General features: G+C 53.0%; 2 protein-coding genes across 2 annotated transcripts; one reads left to right on the forward strand and one right to left on the reverse strand.

Annotated features, from left to right (window-relative positions):
* Positions 1-300: 300 nt before the first annotated feature.
* On the reverse strand, positions 301-3617 carry LOC34618056 (protein kinase 3). The gene is made up of 8 exons (XM_026334826.1): positions 3562-3617; positions 3333-3434; positions 3033-3109; positions 2261-2616; positions 1534-2149; positions 832-1032; positions 664-734; positions 301-423 (listed from the first exon to the last, which is right to left on the reverse strand). Exons 1-8 carry the CDS (start codon positions 3615-3617, stop codon positions 301-303), a joined length of 1602 nt encoding a protein of 533 aa, XP_026190611.1.
* A 3444-nt stretch (positions 3618-7061) lies between these two features.
* LOC34618058 (plasma membrane calcium-transporting ATPase 1) lies at positions 7062-17130 on the forward strand. Its single transcript, XM_026334836.1, has 23 exons — positions 7062-7473; positions 7559-7658; positions 7796-8157; positions 8404-8495; positions 8929-9061; positions 9369-9583; positions 9707-9860; positions 9961-10042; positions 10224-10398; positions 10578-11066; positions 11563-11853; positions 12271-12962; positions 13069-13208; positions 13483-13660; positions 13895-14049; positions 14327-14494; positions 14649-14809; positions 15039-15189; positions 15341-15489; positions 15806-15964; positions 16188-16354; positions 16514-16548; positions 16832-17130. Exons 1-23 carry the CDS (start codon positions 7062-7064, stop codon positions 17128-17130), a joined length of 4959 nt encoding a protein of 1652 aa, XP_026190621.1.
* Positions 17131-17429: the final 299 nt, after the last annotated feature.

Below are 17429 nucleotides of genomic sequence, written 5' to 3' on the forward strand. Positions count from 1 at the left end.
TCTCTCTCTCTCTCTCTCTCTCTCTCTCTCTCTCTCTCTCTCTCTCTCTCTCTCTCTCTCTCTCTCTCTCTCTCTCTCTCTCTCTCTCTCTCTCTCTCTCTCTGTCTCTCTCTCTGTCTCTCTCTCTCGCTCTCTCTCTCTCGCCCTATAAATATAGATATACATATATATACATTCATATGTACATATACATATATATATGCATTTACATTCTCAGTGAGCGACGCGGCACACTGGGATTGGCTGCTCAGTATATGTATACACATTCTCGTATCGTGTTAACGGAGCTCTCAGTCGACACTAACCCTGCATGATCTTCATGTACATCACGTTCCGGTTCGAGGAGAAGAAGGGAGGGACCCCAACCAACAATTCGTAAATCAGGCAGCCCAAGCCATAGAGGTCTACGCTGTGGTCGTGCCCCTGCATGCACACCCACCATCGCCCGGCAACACAAGCAGCGACCCCCATCGCAAGTTCTCCCCTTGAAACACAGAGCCTCTCTAAGTCACCGCCCCCGAAAATGACTTCGTGGCGGGCGCCAAACAAAGGGCGCAATGCCGCAAGGCCTTAGTCACAACAGCCATGAACCTCTTGCCCCCTCTAAACTCCGCATGCTTCCGAAGCGCGCGTTTCGGGCCGAGATTGAGCCTTAGCGTTCACCGTGCCGAGAAGCATCTCTGGACTCAAATACTCCGGACTGCCGCAGAAAGAGAAGGTCCTCTTCAGCTGCCCTGCGAAGACAGCAACTCGGGTTGCACACTGGCAGCCACTGAACCCAGCAGCACCTAACCTCCAAAGCTGCATCGCCGCTTTGCCTCAGACTCTCACCCGTGAGCCTCTTGGCCAATCCAAAGTCGGCAAGTCTGCAATGCCCATCTAGGTCTATGAGCACGTTGGCTGCCTTAAGATCTCTATACACCACATGGTGCGTCTGGAGGTGCTGCAACCCAAGCAGCACCTCCACTGCAACGAAGCGCGTCACTTCTTCACTGAAGCGCTTGTGGCAGCGTAGTAGGGCTGCCAGGTCCCCTGCAGTCGCAAAAACAGCAGAAAAAATAGTCCGAGTAAATCGTTCAACTGCACTGCTCTCTGTAGTGAGGACTACTCCCTTAGCCCAATATCCGCCCCGTGGAATAATTTGCTGATTTCCTCTCCATCTGTCTCTTAGTCTAGCTGTGAGTCTCCTTGTCTCGCTTTCTCTCTCTACTTGACGCATCAACAGCTAAAGACACAAATTCCAACTACCCTCAGAATTGAATTGCCCCTCCCCTCTTCCTGTCCCCCTCCTCTCCACCACAGATTTAATGCAGAGGGAGGAAGACCCCGAAAAATGCCTCAAAGTTCGCGAAACACAGAGAAAGACAGCACAGCGGGATGCGGATAGACACGCAACAGGCACAGAATGATTCGTACGGGCAAGGCGGAGGAGGAGACGCACGAAGTGAAAGCAACACCTAGAGAGAGGAGAGATCACCGCTCCATGCACATGTCTCAGGGGCAGACAGTGTACTTTGAACCTGAAGGGCTCACCTCCCGGGCAGAAATCCGTAACAAAGAAAAGCTCCTTTTCTGTCTGAAAGGAGCAGAGTAGCTGGAGAATGAAAGGAGACTGGCAAGTGGCCATTACCTTCCTCTCTGCAAGCGCCCTTCTCAATCGCTGGGGGTCTCTCTCAATCTTTTCTTTTTGCAGCACTTTAATGGCCAGCAGTCTCCCGCTCTTGTTGCTCCTCACGCGAAACACTCTGCTGAATCCCCCGCGCCCGATCTGACGCTCGAATGTGAAGCAACACAGGCAGCAGCGCAGCAGCGTCCGAGAAGCCTCAGAAGCCACCAACGGCCCCTCTAAAGAGCCACCCATTGGAGCGCAGGAGAAAGGTTTAGAGGCCACAAGGCAGTCATTCAGCGGCGAGGGTGTTGGGAAGGGGGAAGCTCTAAGCCCTCGCGCCCTTGGGAGCTGACTGCTGCTGCTGCTGGCGCTGCTGTTGAGGCTGCTCATGGGGTATACGACGTGCGCAGAGCTGAGAGAGGAGGCTGTAGAGTCTCCGTCTTGACTAGAGGATCCGGAGGGACTCCTTGCAACTGCGGCGATGGTGGGTGTTGCAGCCGCAGCAGCAGCTGCAGCTGCAGCAGCTGCAGCAGTAGCGGCGGCAGCAGTAGCAACAGCTACAGCAGCTTGCGTTTGTGCGACGGCGCGGCTGTGTTCAGAGCCGTTTGGTTGCGTTGGGGTAGAGAGCTTATGGGCCCCTTCAAGAGAAGCCCCTGTACCCGCAGGGGTAGAAGCGGCTACATCTGCATGTATTTCCTTGCTGCATGGCGTCAAAGGGGCCTCTGCTCCTTGAAGGAGTGGTGGCTGGATCGCCTCTACGACAACACGTGAGGCTGCAGCAGCGGAGTCAACATCTCCAGGCTCAGTTTCACGAGGCAGCTGCTCCTCAAAGGGGGTCGCATAGAAGCAGCACACATGTAGACCTTCGGGGAGGAGAGCGAGGGGCCTGTCTCCGTCTTGGAGGAGAGCATCCAGCCAGTCCCTGGCACCTGACGGAAGAGGCCTCCTACCGTCATGAGGGGAGCAGCATTTGAGCGCCACTGCGCGGGAGGCTGCTTCCTCATCTCCTGGAAACAAAGACACCCTTAACAAGCGGAAGCGCATGTTGCGGACTGGTAGGGAAACTACAGGCACACGAACCAGCAGCAGCAACAGGCACACGAAGCAGCAGCAGCAACAGGCACACGCAGCAGCAGCAACAGGCACGAAGCAGCAGCAACAGGCACACGCAGCGCCATGGCGAGTTACAGCAGCATGCACAGTGCACGGCACTACAGGAGAGGATTGAGAGCTCAAAGAGTTCCCGCGGTCGGGTCCCTTGGAGAATCGCTGAGCGGTGCATGCATCTAGAAAGGGGGAGTGGAAATGGTACGAGGAAGGGAGTCAGTTGCCCGGATCAGCGGTGAAGCAGCGGTACGTTTTTGGAAAAAACGGCTAAAACGACGCCATTTCTCCGAGGTCTCGTGAATTTCGGCGCTTTTACCTGACTCTGTCAAGCATTGCAGCACGCGAGAGAGCAACCAGCCAGTAGTGGCTTCGTGAGGGTCCGAACACCTGACGCTGAAGGGGGGCCCCCTCCCGGTGTGTATGTGGATGACGCGAGACCCGCAGGGCCCCCTGGCCGTAAGCGGCATTCCGCCGCTCAGCATTGCTCGGGGGGCCCTCGCTGCTGCAGGAGGGAGGCGCCCTCCCCCAGCGGCTGCCATGGCATTAACAACGTGGCGTGCAACCTTGCTGTTCTGGAGGATGGCTCTTTATGACACGCCGCAAAAGCCAGCGCTACGCGAGTCTTGCTGGTGATGTTGCTGTTGCGGGAGCACCAGAGAGTTGCCCTCCTGAGACGCCATCTCGTTCGATCTCAAGGGTTTCCTGGACTGGGAGCGCGCTGCATAAGCTCCCAGTCCACCTTCCCTTGCACTTGCGCGAGTTGCTGCTGCCGCTGCCGTTCTCAAGACACCCGACTGGCTTGTCGATAAGCAAAGAATGCTAGGCAGGGCAGTTGCCGATCCAGCTCTGCTGTCTCTGAATCACCTGCTGCGGATGGGGGCTGCGATGCGAGACACAGCATCTGTGCGCAGCGCTGCGGCCCCAAAAGAATGGCAAACGCTACGAGGAACACTACAGTGGCTTCTGGATCCTCTACAAATTTGCTGAACCCGAAAAGCGAGTAGCCGAACCGGACCAGCGGATGCACATGCAACTCGGGAATGTTGGGCCTACTGCTCGGGGTCTTTGAATAAAGAGCCTCCTCGCCTCGATTCTCATTGCTAAAATGGCAGCTGAATGAATTCACGAAAGGCGACAAATGCCTGAATCGATGCAGTCCCAGACAGAAGGTGAAAGGGAGGAAGGCGTGGACTGCTGCAGCAATGTGTGCCCGCGGTCGGGTGGCATGCACCTCAGCACAAAGGCCAAGACCTCTCCAAGTTGGAGCTGGAGGATTTACAACAGGTCTATTTTCACTAATGAGCATCGAGAAGCGCGGAGGAAGGATTCCTCGCAGCAGCCTAGAAGAAACGGAGAGGGCCTCATGCCGCCTGGCTGGCTGGGCCGACACTCTGCTCACAACCCCTGCACTTGAGCCACCCCTCTCCTTGTCATCCGAGAGGTAAGGCACGACTTGGAATGGATGAGGAAGAGTCTAATGCGAGACACGAGGGGCTCCAACGGGGCGCTAGAGCTGCAAAAGCTCGTATTCGGGCACTCTTTGGGGCTGAAGTCAGCCAGAAGAATGCAGCCGGTAGCAGTGTTATATGCGGCAGCCTTCCATGCTGCACTGCGCTGGTAGTTCTTTGCCAAATAATAATTCAATCTGGGCTTGGATTTCCCTGGATAAGCAAGGGGAGAGTGTTACTGGACACCGTGACCCCCCACGGCCGTCGCCGAGCTGGGCCGCGTCCTTTACCAAATTGGAGGATCCTCTCTTTTTCCAATTTCGATAAATGGCCCACGGCAGATGATATTTGCTTCTTTGTATATGAGAATTTTAAGTGCCGGTTTCTTAGCCCGTCGGTTCGCACGATACAGGGCGGTTACAGCCAAGACAGCTCTAACGCCTAACCCATGTTGCGCATAGCTCAGCGAGCCACAAGTTGGACAGAAACACCCAAACATTTGTTGTCCAAGGTGTCGTGGAATTGCATCGGATATACCTTCCCGGAATTTCAGGGGAAGTAATGCCATAGGGCGATTGTTACCACCATAATACAGAGAAATTTATTGCTCCATTTGCACCTTGCAGACATAGCCCTTCTGAGCGAAAAAGGGTTGCTATTTTACGGGGAAAATGCACATAGAACATCCACCATATTTCTTTGGTCTACTGTCGACAACCATAATGACACGACTAGTGAGTTGACAGATTTATGTGAATGCTCCAGAAATCCGAGAGAAAAGTGCGGGTTTTGAAATTAAAAGCATGCATTTTTGCCTTCCTCTATGAAACAATTGATTCAGAAAAGAACTTTTCACTGAAGAGGCGAAAGCTTTTTTTCGATAAATGTACCAACCGGTTGGAGCGTACGTGCACCTTTCTCATTGAACTTTTCACCGGTCATGAGTGGACATGTTCAAGTACATGTTTGTTAAGCTGCACGGAAAGCAGCCCCACGGTATACCTTGTTATGTAAAAATGCTCGTTTTCTTATGTATGTTTGAGGCTCTTTCATTACTGTCCTTTTCCCCTTTTTCTGTTGCTCTGCCTCTGCACCCCCACCGATTTGCACAGAGCCAATCACAACTGGACCGAGATAAAGTACGGCGCATGAACCTCACTAGTTTTTTTGCAACGAAGCACCATGATATTCTCGCAGACGCCTCCTCCATATCCGATAATCAATGTGCATCTAGGTAGGCCTTTTGTATTGTTGGGTTAAGCTAGTCCTAAATATCTTTGTTAGATGAAGCAGAAGTGTCTGACGGCGTGCACACGGATATGTCTATGTTTTTGCATCAAGAACGCAGCAGGCAGCGAGAAGTTGAAAATGCTATGCATCGGAAACGTGGATTTTTCCAGGAGATAATGGGCAGTGTAAGCTTGATCTCATCTTCCATGTCGATATGCTGTTCAATTGGCTCTGACGATCGTTTTCAAATATATTTACGTACTCTTCAGCAACAACAGAACCTTGATTTTCTGACCGATTTGGAGCAAACTCTAGGGGCAAGCTCGGCCTTAGAGGCGGAAAATGCAGTATGTCCCGGCATTTCAAATCTCTCAATCAGTTCAACGGCCAAGTACAAATTTTTCAGTCCAGTTGAAAGAGAGGCATTGCAGAGATTTCATGGGCCACAATGAGACATAGCAGCTAAACGCCACTGCGGTATTAGGACTTTTGTGGGATGCAGCTGCATATGAATAGGCGGCAAACAAAAACATCCAACGCGCTGCCAGAACTGTGACAAGATGGTTTATGGCAAGGTTGCGCAAAGCTCGCCCGCCTTTCAGTCTTAAGGTCTTTGAACATCTTTAAATGCTGAGCATCAATTCGTTTTGTGGTTTCCTGCATCTTTCCTACTGTGGTCCTAACCGGTGGTGCGCTGTTCCTGCACGGGGGTGCACCGAATGAAGCTGAAATGTGGTTCTAAAAGATAATGGTGATCATATTACCCTACCCTATGAACAAAAATGAACACTTATTCAGCCTATTAGTCGAGTCACTATCTTTTTGTTTTTAGTTTCCATAATGGCCATTCAATGGCTTTCGTCGCATCTGCACACGGTCCCACTGCCGTCTCCAGTGGCTGCCTTTCTTCTCTGACTCTAACAAGAAGATTCCTTCTCCTAGCCTCACTTGATCTATAAACCGTTTACGGGATTCAGGTTTACATCCACAAATAACAGCCACATTGGACCGTGTTTTTGGCCTGGCATGGGCGTTTATGATAGACGTCGGGACTATCCTCTGAGACCTTATGTGCCTTTTCCTTTTCAAATCACTCTAAATATGATTTCCAGTTTTATTAGGACCTCGGTGTTGTTTTAATGCCCGCACTTTTACCCGGAAAGCTCCTCCTTGCCAGTCGACCACCTGTGGCTGCTACGTCAGGTGCCAGGTCACCTGAGGCTGAGGGACTTCTGGTCATCCTTTAGTTCAAAAAAGTATTGATGGAGTGCTATGAGCACCACCTTGTACCTGTGCCATTGCTAGGACAGGGAAATTTGCTGTCTCGGCCATAATCACAGGCTCAAACTAACAGGTGTAAAGGTTTTACTATGTATTGTTCTCTCCTTCGATTTGCAGTGGAAGGCCAGGTTAGAGCTTAAAGGCATTCTTAAGCTATGTCAGAGAAGGCCCTCAGCACAAGCCTTATCTCTGAGGGCCAGAACTGTTCCCAACTACTCATATCGCCCTCTTTATATTTCCTCAAAAGGTCAGGGGGCCCCTTTGAAGCCCCCAAATTGGGCTTTCTTCAGTTTCCCGTATAAAGACAGCATGCCCCGACAAATCCTGATCAGGCAGCACTGTACGTACAGCTGAAGAAGGAATCTTTTGATTTGCCGATAGCCGCGATGCAGGAACAGGTTTCAGGAATTGGGCCCACAGAAAATGGCCCCGCAGTTTCCCAGGTGAATGGGATATTCGATGCAGAGGAAGCCTTCGAGGATGCTCTTCCCCACTCCGAAGTGCCATTCAGCGCTGCAGGAGTTCCTTCCTCTTTAGCTGTTTCCCATGGGCCCCCTCCCGAGCCCTCGGGTGACAGCACAGGTGTTTCTCCTGCTATTGCTACCCGCTCAGCAGTAGCAGCGCCAACTGATGCAGAGGTTGCAGCTGATCCATGTACCTCTTCGGGCTGTAAGGGCTCCTTTAGGTTTCTGAATTCTAAACTGAGAGGCGAGGAGGAGGGCGTACCCGTAGGCCCCCCTGGAGGGGCCACAGCAGAAAACGGAAATATCTTTGGCATTACGCCCGAACAGCTCACAGGTACACGCTAGTACTTGGCATGGGCAGAGTCATGACTTATGAGGCCCCTACAGGCTAGGGAGCAACTGCGGATATTGGGGATAAGCGAAAGCAGGTGCTGCCTCCGCTTGGGTTGCTCTAATCATGTTTTTGCTTGTAGTGTTTTTAGCTGGTGTTGCCAACGATTCTGCTGCTCAGCTTTCCTTGTTTACACTGCTTCTACGGCACTTGATTCCGACGTCCCTTTGTAATACGACCGTAGAGGCAGGCAGAAGAAGCAGCAGCAGCACGACGCAATCTACAGCCAATGACACCCTCCTTCATCGTGTTCGTCGCCTTTAAGGCGTGTCGATTTGTGGATTGTGCCCTTTCTTCTTATTGCTGCAGAGTTGGTAACTCTGTACGTCTCACGAACTCAGTACGAAGAGCTAGTAGCCTTGCAGGAGTTGGGAGGAGTCGCTGGTCTGGCGCGGGCCCTGCGGACGGACCTGCGCATGGGCCTCCCCTCCACTGGCGCTACTCACCACGCAGTTAACCATGGGAAAACTGCGAAGAAAATGCATGGCGAGGGCTTACTCGTTGCTTCAGTCGGAGAGTCTATCGGTCTGGAGGAGGGAGCCGACTTGAGCCAAGCCGATGCGGCGGTTTTGGCCGAAAGGAAAAGGGACTTTGGAGAGAACGTACTGCCGCATAGGCCCCCAACTCGTAGGGCTCTGTTCTTTAGCCCAAGGCCTTATGCAATCGGCTTTATTGACTTTCCGCTCTGCCAGTAGCCGCATTTTAGCAATAGCCCCTCGCTGTAGCTCTCTTCGTCAGAAGTGTGGCCGTGTCGGCGTCCCCGCTTGCACAAAAGCCGCCTGTGTACATCTGGGTGAGTTTTCTGCAAACGCTGCTTGGCCTTAACAAGGCCTAGTGCCTACTGCTTTCGGCTTGTCCATGCGGCCTCTTCAGCCTTTTGGCGGCACTGTTGGGACGCCGCGTCCGATTTTACTCTACGGGTGTTGATGGTTGCGGGGTTCGTCATGATCGTCCTCGGCGTCACAGTAAAGCCTCACCATCCCTAAAGTACCAGCACGTCCAGACACGCTTTTTGAGGGGAATGGGGGATTCCCATCAATTGCTTGATCTCGATGAATGGCCCACCTTCCATGCGAACGTTGGCATCGAAATGCCTGTTTCATGGCGTCTAGAGGGTTACGGAAGTATAGACATGCGTTCAGAGAGAAATCCAGAGTAGCTGCGCCACCAAGCATACATGCATATATATATATATATGTATCTGTATGCAGCCTCCATGTGTGATAATAGAGAGAGCCCTGCAGCCGAATTGGCTTAGGAACTGCATACTCGATGCGCTCGATTTTGCTTTTTTTTTGCCTGTGGATCTGCCTACTTGTTTTTGCTGCCCTTTTGCTTCCGCTGACGCCTCCGCGGCTTCCCCATAGTCTTGATGTCGTATGTGTTTGTGTGTGTCAGATGGGGGAGCATCCCGAGGTAGAGTGGGTCGAGGGCTTTGCCATTTGGGTTGCGGTGATGGTGGTAGTTTCCGTGACGGCTCTGAACGACTGGGGCAAGGAGAAGCAGTTTAGAAAGCTTTCTAAGCTTCGGGGTGAGAGAACACAACGTGGCCCCTACGGGGGGAAGAAAGAGTTGACGGTGCACCACTGCAGTTGCAAGGATGAAGGGCACGCCTCATTTTATGTGGTTGAGCCCTTCGGGCATGATGTGCAGATGTAGGGAAGCGCTGTTTAAAGAAGAGATACAAGAGCATGTTTATGCATGCGTAACTATTTTAGGTAGAGATGTTTGGGGTGGGACTTGTGGCCGTCCCATCATTGTTTCAATATATCTGCCTTCCTTCCTCCATCTCCCCCAGCCCTGCAGCCTCCATGCCACGCGTCTGTGCTTCTATCCAGAAGAAAAGCGTTGTCGCGTGGTGCGAGGCGGTGAAGAGGTCGAGGTTTCCGTCTTTTGCTTGTTGGTCGGAGACTTGCTGCGTCTAGAAGTAGGGGATGAAGTTCCTGCAGATGCCTTGGTGGTTCAGTGTGTGGAGCTGAAGGCAGACGAAAGTGCCATGACGGGAGAGAGCGAGTCAATCACCAAGCAGGCGGAAGCCGAGTGCTGGAAGCAGGCCAGAGAACTGCAGAGGCAGCGAGAATCTCAGCAGCAGCAGCAGCCACAACAACAGCAAACGCAACAGGCGGAGGAGCAGCAACACCAGCAGCAACAAGTGGGGTTTGGAGGGGTTCCGCAGCACCACCTCGTTGCTTCACCCCTTCTTGTGGCCGGCAGCACCATTGTCGCTGGCAGCTGCTCAGCCTTAGTCATTGCCGTAGGGAAACGCAGTCAGCAAGGGCAACTCTTCCAAACCCTAACTATTGTGGATGCTCAGCCAACACCCCTACAAAGTGAGGCCTAAGTTCTCAATCGGACCCGAGTGCTCCCTTCCTGCCCTGTCTCGGGGGAGACACACAAAGCGTCCGCCGGTTGTTTGTATTCTGCTCGCAGATAAATTGAATGCCCTTGCCAGGGATATTGGAAGGCTGGGCTTCTTGGCAGCCTGCGTCACCTTCTTCGTCCTTCTCATCCAGTCCGTGAACTAAACTTGAGGCCTTTTATAATCATCGATCGCAAAGCCGTCTGGTCATAGCCCGTGTAACTCGCCCAAGCCATGCTGATTGTGAAGCTTCCTTCAGTACCTGAACAACGAGGCCGTTACGGGGGTGGGGGTTCCCACGAGTCGGTGTCTGCGCTGTGTGACATGTGCGTAGATTTTGGATAATGTTTGGATTGACTCCTGAAGGGGAGAGACCCACAACGGCGAACACGGGGAAGGAGCACCTCGAGTTTCTGGTTGTCGCCATTACCATCGTTGTTGTTGCCGTGCCAGAAGGGCTGCCCCTTGCAGTTACCATTTCGCTCGCGTACTCTGTCGGAAGAATGCTGGTAGGGAAGGCCACAAACACTTTAGAATCCCCCTAAAACAGCTTCTAGACAGAGGCCTCATGAAACCCCGCGTCATCCCCCTCAGTCTTCCCGTCTCGAATCGGGGACATGCAATGCATGCATCCAGCGCTCGAGGCATTGGACTACTCGGGGCTTTAGAACACGGGGTTTGTTCTCAGAAAGACAAAAACTATGTGCGCCGCCTGGCGGCATGCGAGACAATGGGTGGAGCTAACGAAATTTGCAGTGACAAGACCGGAACGCTCACGAAAAACAAGATGGAGGTACAAGCCGTCTGGAGGGGGGGAGGCCCTGCAGTTTCCTCAGGATACGCTGGCTTTCCTGGACCGTTCGACAGCCTCACTGCTCTGGGGAGCACCCCCTCTCTAGGAGGGTCTCACAACGAGCCTTTGAAAGCGACGTTAGAGGCAGTGCGATGGAGGGACAGTGTTTTGACTGCTACCGCCAGTAGAGGCGACACAGCGTGGGATGCCATGATCCAGCAAGCAGCAGTGCCTACCGATGGAGGGCGTCCACGGTGTCTGCACTGCTGCACCAGCGAACTAGAAGCAGCCGCAAATGCAACACTTGGCGCAGGTGACAACACCAAGAAGGCGATGAGGGATGTCCCCTTAGAGAAGGGCCTCACCCACAGAGAATGGGCTCACGTAAGGCGAGGCTGGGGTTTGTATCATTCACCATGTGGCAGGCATCGCAATGCACAGCTGCACTCGTATAGCCTCGTGATATCACCTTCCCTTGGTACCTATTTGCGGCTCTCTATTCCTCTTTTGTTGGGCATAAATATTCTGCTTCTCCGGTTTTTTTCATGCCTATTTGAAGCACGCTCCCCCCATATTCCCCAGCTGCCTTACTTCATATATTGCGTCCGCTGATGGATAGATGGAAGGATATGAGTTTGTTTGCGGCTTTCTGTGTCTAACCCTGTCCCTGTGAATAATAGAGGGCAATCACAGTGGGAGGTGCATCTCCAGAGTCTCTCTCTGCGTGTTAACACATAGGCGGCTGAATGCAGCACAGCATGTCTATATATGCTGTACATATAGAGAAGGACTTTGATTTATGTGCATACGCTTTCCTAATTGAGGGCTTTCTTGAGTCCGCTTGTAAGTATGTGTGGTTGTATGTCTCTTTGTCCGTCAGCTGCTCTCCACGGCTATCATTTTAAACAGCACAGGAAGCCTTGCAGTTAGCACTGTAGATGCCGCCCCTCATGTAGGCAGCAAAAAGGGCCTTGTCGCACGCTGCTTCCGCCACACACCTTCTACATCTATTGCAGCAGAAACTACATCGGAATTTCCAGATGCAGAAGTAGGAGGGAAGGGTCCAAAGCATGTGGGCAGTCCTACAGAGTGCGCCTTGTTAGAGCTGGCGGCCGAATTGGGCTATGGTGCTGAAGACATTAGGAAGCAGCAACTGCTTGTCTATGGAGATGTACGTTGCGTGGCAAACACGGAGACACAACAACGCACGTAGTCTTCGTTCTATAGCCTTCGTTTGAGTCCTTTATATTCGCCTGCATTTGACTGGCTTCGAGCGCGTACTCTTCTGTAGCTTCATCTTCGGTTCACTTCCCCGGTTGCCTCCCAGGGCCTGCATACCGCTTCGCTGAGGCACGAAGGCGTGCACTAAATAGACATACACAATTAAGCACAGAGACTCACACGCTAGCTATCTCTTCACCGTTGCTATCCTCTTGTCGCCTGTCAGGTGCTGCGTGGATGTCGGCTTCGACCCGATTCCACGCGCACCTCCCAATGTGCGCCTTCAATGTCGATGGTGCTGTCTGTTCTATCTTCTCCCGCACAGCTATAGATATGCGTTTTGCGCTGTTTTCTGCCAATTTTTCAGCCGATATTCAGGGCACCCTTCACCAGCGACCGCAAGATAATGACGACCATCATCTCGCTGCACCCACAGCAGCAGCAGCAGCAGCAGCACACCGTTCTTGTTGCGCCGCCGAGTGTTAGCGTGGAGTCGAAGGGAAAGAACAGAAGAGACAGCCGTAGCAGTCGTCGCAGCAGCAGCAGCAGCACGAACAGCCGACTTGGTAGCACCACCACTGCCAGTACTCGGCTTAGAGCACCTGCACGGGGACCAACAGAAGCAGAAGTGGAGAGCCTCTCGCTTCCCAAAACTGCCAAAGGAGAAGCCAGCACTTCTGAGGAGACAGAAAACGAGATTCAAATGTATCGGGTGTACGTGAAGGGCGCAGCGGAGACAGTATTGCGTCTCTGCTCGCATTTTATTGCCTCGCCTTTGCTGACTGGAAAACTAACACCGACAGCATCGGCTAGCAGCAGCAGCAGCGAGCAGCTGCTGCCTCCCGATCTCTGTGCTCTTCCCCTAACCTCCGAGACAGCTGCTACAGTGGAGCGAAAGGTGATCGATTTAATGGCTGGCCAGGCACTGCGCACCATTTGCATTGCTTACAAAGACTTTGTGACCCCCAAGAGCGATTCTCGGTGGAAAGAAATGAGCTCGAAGCCGCCCTTTAAACACGTAGAAACAGGACTTACGTGTCTCGCGATTCTCGGCATCAGGTCAGCGCTATTTAGGGATCTAAGGAAAACGAATGCTCCTTGAAGCATGAGCACTGCGAAAAAGCGCTAGAGCCTTTAGGGCGGTGTTGTGTTCTGGGGTTTGCAGAGACCCCCTTCGGGAAGAGGTTCCTGCCGCAGTGAGGGCCTGCCAAGCGGCTGGTATCCGCGTGCGAATGGTTACGGGCGACAACTTAGAAACTGCCAAGCAGATTGCCATTAAGTGCAACATCTTCCATCCAGAAGAAGGTCAGGAAATGCTTCCTATTTGAGGAGCTTCGGGAGTTAGGCTCTTGCTCCGTCCACGCTGCTCTACCTGTTGCTTGCTTGGAACCGCTGCAGTGCAGGCCTGTGCGAGGGAGGCAGGGGGAAGCGGGGGGAACGGAGGGCGTGTAAGGGCTCACTTGTTACTCTCTAGATGCTACAAACCAAGCGCAACAGATGGACGGCGGCAGTCTTTGGACGCTGCTCCATTTTGCGTGCAAGAACACACCGCATGCGAAGTTTGTGCCTTGTGATTTAGACGGGCTCGCCATGACGGGTGCAGAATTCACGCGCTTGGTCGGTGGCGTCGTGTGCAGCGTCTGCCTTACGCGCACTTGCGACTGCCCAACAAATACCACGGGAGAACGAAGAGAAGGCCGAAAACTCAGGAAGGACGTTGTCAAAGACTTAGAGGCCTTCAGGCGTATTGCACCACGGTACAGCCCTATCGCCAGTGTGTGGGGTTCCTGTCTAGCGTGGCTATTCGGGGTGCAGACATAATAACGCGAAGCACCTTCACGTTTCAATGTTTACGGCAGCAGCGGCAGTCCTGCTTGCATGCCTCCACATGGCGATGCCGCCGAATCGCCTTCTCTTGAAGGGGCAGCGGCTGTGAGTGAAGGCCTTTTTCACGGTTCGCAGTCCGTGCATCTGCGGGGGATGCTTCTCAGATTGGAGGTGCTTGGCCGCTCACAGCCACTGGATAAGTTTGCACTCGTTGTGGGGTTGCAACAGCTTGGAGCGGTTGTTGCCGTTACTGGCGATGGCGCCAACGACGCCCCTGCCCTCAAGACGGCAGATGTGGGCTTTGCCATGGGAATTACCGGTACAGTTCAGTCTATACTCCTGGATTGTAACACAGCCTCGTTTTAGGGCTGCCAGGCTGTTGGCTGCAGTCTGAGTCCATTTAAAGCTTGGGAAAGCGGTGGTGCAGAAGAGCACATAGCGGTTCTTAGAGAGTTGTGCAGCTTTCTACTGCCAAAGTAAAAAGCACTCGGCCTTCCTCCGGCTACTCTCAGAAAGCTCACACAAAACTTGTGAACGCGACGGTAAGTAGCCCAAAAGAGAGGACTTTCTGTGCGTGTTGTGAGCGTGCGCCGTAGGGAAGGAAGTGGCAAAGCAGGCGGCTGATATTGTCCTTTTGGACGATAATTTCGAGAGCTTGGTGTCAGCAGTAAAGTGGGGTCGTAGCATCTATACAAATATCCAGCGCTTCCTTGAATTCCAGCTGACCGTCAACGTGGTCGCAGTGGCTACTGCGCTCGTATGCGGTGAGGCGGTTTGTAGCCCGATGAAGCTATTGAAAGTGTTCAAGGCGTTGGGATTGAGAATTCATCAGTCCTTCCCGTTCATAGGTCGAGTAACGTGAAAAAAATATGCAGCTGAGGGCTTTGCATGCATTGTGGTTTTTGTGGTTGCTTGTAGCCGTGACCCTGCGCGAGTCGCCCTTAAGCGCTGTGCAGATGCTGTGGGTGAATTTGATAATGGATTCGTTTGCCTCGTTGGCGCTGGCCACAGAGCCACCGTCTGATGAACTCCTGAGGAGAAAACCCCACACGAAACAAGAATATCTCGTCACTAAGGTAGTCTACCTATCCCTCCCTAGGCAGGGGGCAAGCAGACAGCACGCCAATGTGGCAGTGCGTAGTTGGAATGGGCTGTGAAGTAGCATATGTGTCAAGATCTTGTTGAAGCCCTGAGTACTTAGCCCACCTTGTTCCTGCTGAACTATGAAGACGCCTCAGTTTGTTTGCCTATCCGTTCACGTGCGAAACCGCTGCCTCATGCTCTCCCGTTGGCGTGTGGCTTCAGAAGATGTTTAGGAATATCATAGGGCAGGCGCTCTATCAGTTGGTGGTGATGTTTACTCTGATTTTCGCGGGCGAGAAGTTCATCCCCGAAGAGACCTGGGCGCATATTTCAGACGAGACAAGACGACAGTTTCCAGACTTTTGTGAATTTAGTGGTACTTTATAAGCAGCCTTTGATTCTGCTTACCTGGGCTCTAGATCCGTAGAGTGCTGTCTTAGCACTGGAGTACTTACGGAATGGGACAGGGCAAACATCTTACGTGGTGGCTGCATTTCGTGGAGGTTGGGTGTGTGCTTTGTGGCTAGACTGCTGGACTGCGAAACCCCATTTGATGCGCTCTGGCCGGCGATTTGTACCCTTCTCTTCTGTGGAGGATTATAAAGGCTCTTGGCGTGTCACTATTGGCCCAAGCCGGCACTACACGGTGGTTTTCAACGCCTTCGTGCTCATGCAGGTGAGCAAGAGGAACGTCGATAGCAGGATATGCAGCTGTAGCGGCACTCGAAGTGGCATGTTTGCACCAGCAGCGATGCGAGGAGGCCCTCGCGGCAGAGACCGCTGTCTCAGCATGGCGTGCATGCGGCAAAAATGAATGCCGTATATTGTGTTACATGAAACTCACAGTTTTTTTTGTGCTGCCTCACTGTAGTCCGCGCGTCCTGCTCCAGCGTAAACCTGTCAGATTGGGCAAAGAGGCTCACAGCTGCCGCTGTAGGGGCTGGATTTGGGGGCAAGAAACAGTTTGTGTGGTGCGAGGTGTTTCTGCACAGCTGGGAAACATGTTCAACGCCCGTCGCTCGGGGTCCTCTTTGAATCTCTGCAAGGGAGTTTTACGGTCCAAGATGTTTCTGGGAATCGCCCTTTTCATCGCTGGTTTCCAGGCGTTCGTTGTTGAGCTCGGCGGACTCCCCATGTCGTGCACCTTTGGGGTCAGTACAGGGGTGGCTTCGGTTGCTGGTGTAGAGCAAGAGGGCGGGGGGGGAACATTGGAGGTTTAGAAGTAAGGGCTCCTGCATGCAGGAACGTGCTTGGCATGACCCTTTAAGATACGTGTGCTGGTCGACAAGGGGGACGGGGGGAGACGGGGGGGTGGCCGTGCAAAGGGCCGCAGTGTCAGAGGCTCTATGCCAATGCGTGTGCGTCATTAATTAGGGCATAACAGGGGTGCAGTGGCTGATCTGTGGGGCTTGTGGCTTGGGGTCGGTGGTGGTGGGAGCCCTCTTGCTGCTAGTGCCGTATCGCCATCTTCCGGAGACGGGTAAAAGAGAAGTCAATCTTCTGCAAGAGAACAGAAGCATTGCACTAGCCTCTAGAGGAAGGTCAGCTCCGAACCCACGCCTTCCTCTGCCTAAGCAGCGCCCTTCAAGACTCACTCCAGTTGTAAAGGATGCAAACAAGCGAACGAAGCGTGGAGCCGTGCCTCTGCAGTAACTTCTGCTGATAGCGAACTAGGAAGAGTGTTGTGATTTGGGGCTTAGGCTCTCCACCGACCGCCTGACCAACAGAATAGGATGCCATTCCTCTTCACAGCTGAGCCAGGATCACAGACGGCAAATAATGTAACCCCCTAGCTTTAGGATATATGGCTTGTACCGAAATACCAAACTTACCGCGTATCAAAACTTCCTGCTGGGCGGATGCAGCTGCTTCTTTGGCGATTGCTCAACATGCGGCTGTCGATGTTGCGTGCCCGGTTGCAGCTGCCCAAACCCCTGGGTGAAAAATGGTCATGGTGCTGCTGCTTGTGCCGCTGTTGTCGCAGCGAGCGGCTCCGCGTGCCTGCCGTATCCCCGAAGGCCGTCTCATTGCCAATGTTGCTGCCTTCGAATTCTGCCTGGGCAATTTCGCCGACGGCCGAGGCAGTGCCAGCCCAAGGGGAGCCCACAAGCCTCATGGTCTAGGTTCAAGGACTCGGAGTAGGGCAAAAAGTCGTAGATTTACGATTTTGAAGGGCCCCCTCATAGATGCGACTAGCACCTCGTACACCACTTCACCTCACGTCGCGCGCGCTAAACAAGAGCCACACAGCCGAATAGTCAAATGCGTTAAAATCTGCCTAATAGGGGGGCTCAGCGGAGCGGCAGACACCCCTTAAGGTCGATTCGTCATGTGCGTATTCATGCAGCAATAACGATGCCAACTGAAGCTCCTGCTGTGGAAGAGGAACTAAAATTTAAAAAATGTGATTTAGTAGCTGAAACCATGACTTGATCATTTTTAATTTCACCACACGCGATTCGGTCTCATTTGCACCAAACATGTGCATGATGGCCTCTGCCCATGCGTTCTGCATGCCACTGGCGTGTCCATCTCTGCCAGCCCACTTGCTATGAGCCATTTTATTCCTCCCCCTTGGGTCTCCCTCTGTTTGGAGGAGATGCGATAGGCAAGAGA

The sequence above is a fragment of the Cyclospora cayetanensis genome, unplaced genomic scaffold (genome assembly GCF_002999335.1).
Source record: "Cyclospora cayetanensis isolate NF1_C8 unplaced genomic scaffold, CcayRef3 CcayRef3_contig_110, whole genome shotgun sequence".
Lineage (NCBI taxonomy): Eukaryota > Apicomplexa > Conoidasida > Eucoccidiorida > Eimeriidae > Cyclospora > Cyclospora cayetanensis.

Bases quoted from the DNA above. Each gene is read 5' to 3' on its own strand.
- LOC34618056 (XM_026334826.1), bottom strand. From the start codon at position 3,617: ATGCTGTGTCTCGCATCGCAGCCCCCATCCGCAGCAGGTGATTCAGAG. The intron at 2,617-3,032 runs GTAAAAGCGCCG...CTTTGTTTCCAG, and splicing joins GCAATGCTTGACAGAGTCAG to GAGATGAGGAAGCAGCCTCC. The intron at 1,033-1,533 runs GTGAGCCCTTCA...TTGCGACTGCAG, and splicing joins TACGGATTTCTGCCCGGGAG to GGGACCTGGCAGCCCTACTA.
- LOC34618058 (XM_026334836.1), top strand. From the start codon at position 7,062: ATGCAGGAACAGGTTTCAGGAATTGGGCCCACAGAAAATGGCCCCGCA. The intron at 9,062-9,368 runs GTGAGAGAACAC...GCTTCTATCCAG, and splicing joins AAAGCTTTCTAAGCTTCGGG to AAGAAAAGCGTTGTCGCGTG. The intron at 11,854-12,270 runs GTACGTTGCGTG...CCAATTTTTCAG, and splicing joins AACTGCTTGTCTATGGAGAT to CCGATATTCAGGGCACCCTT.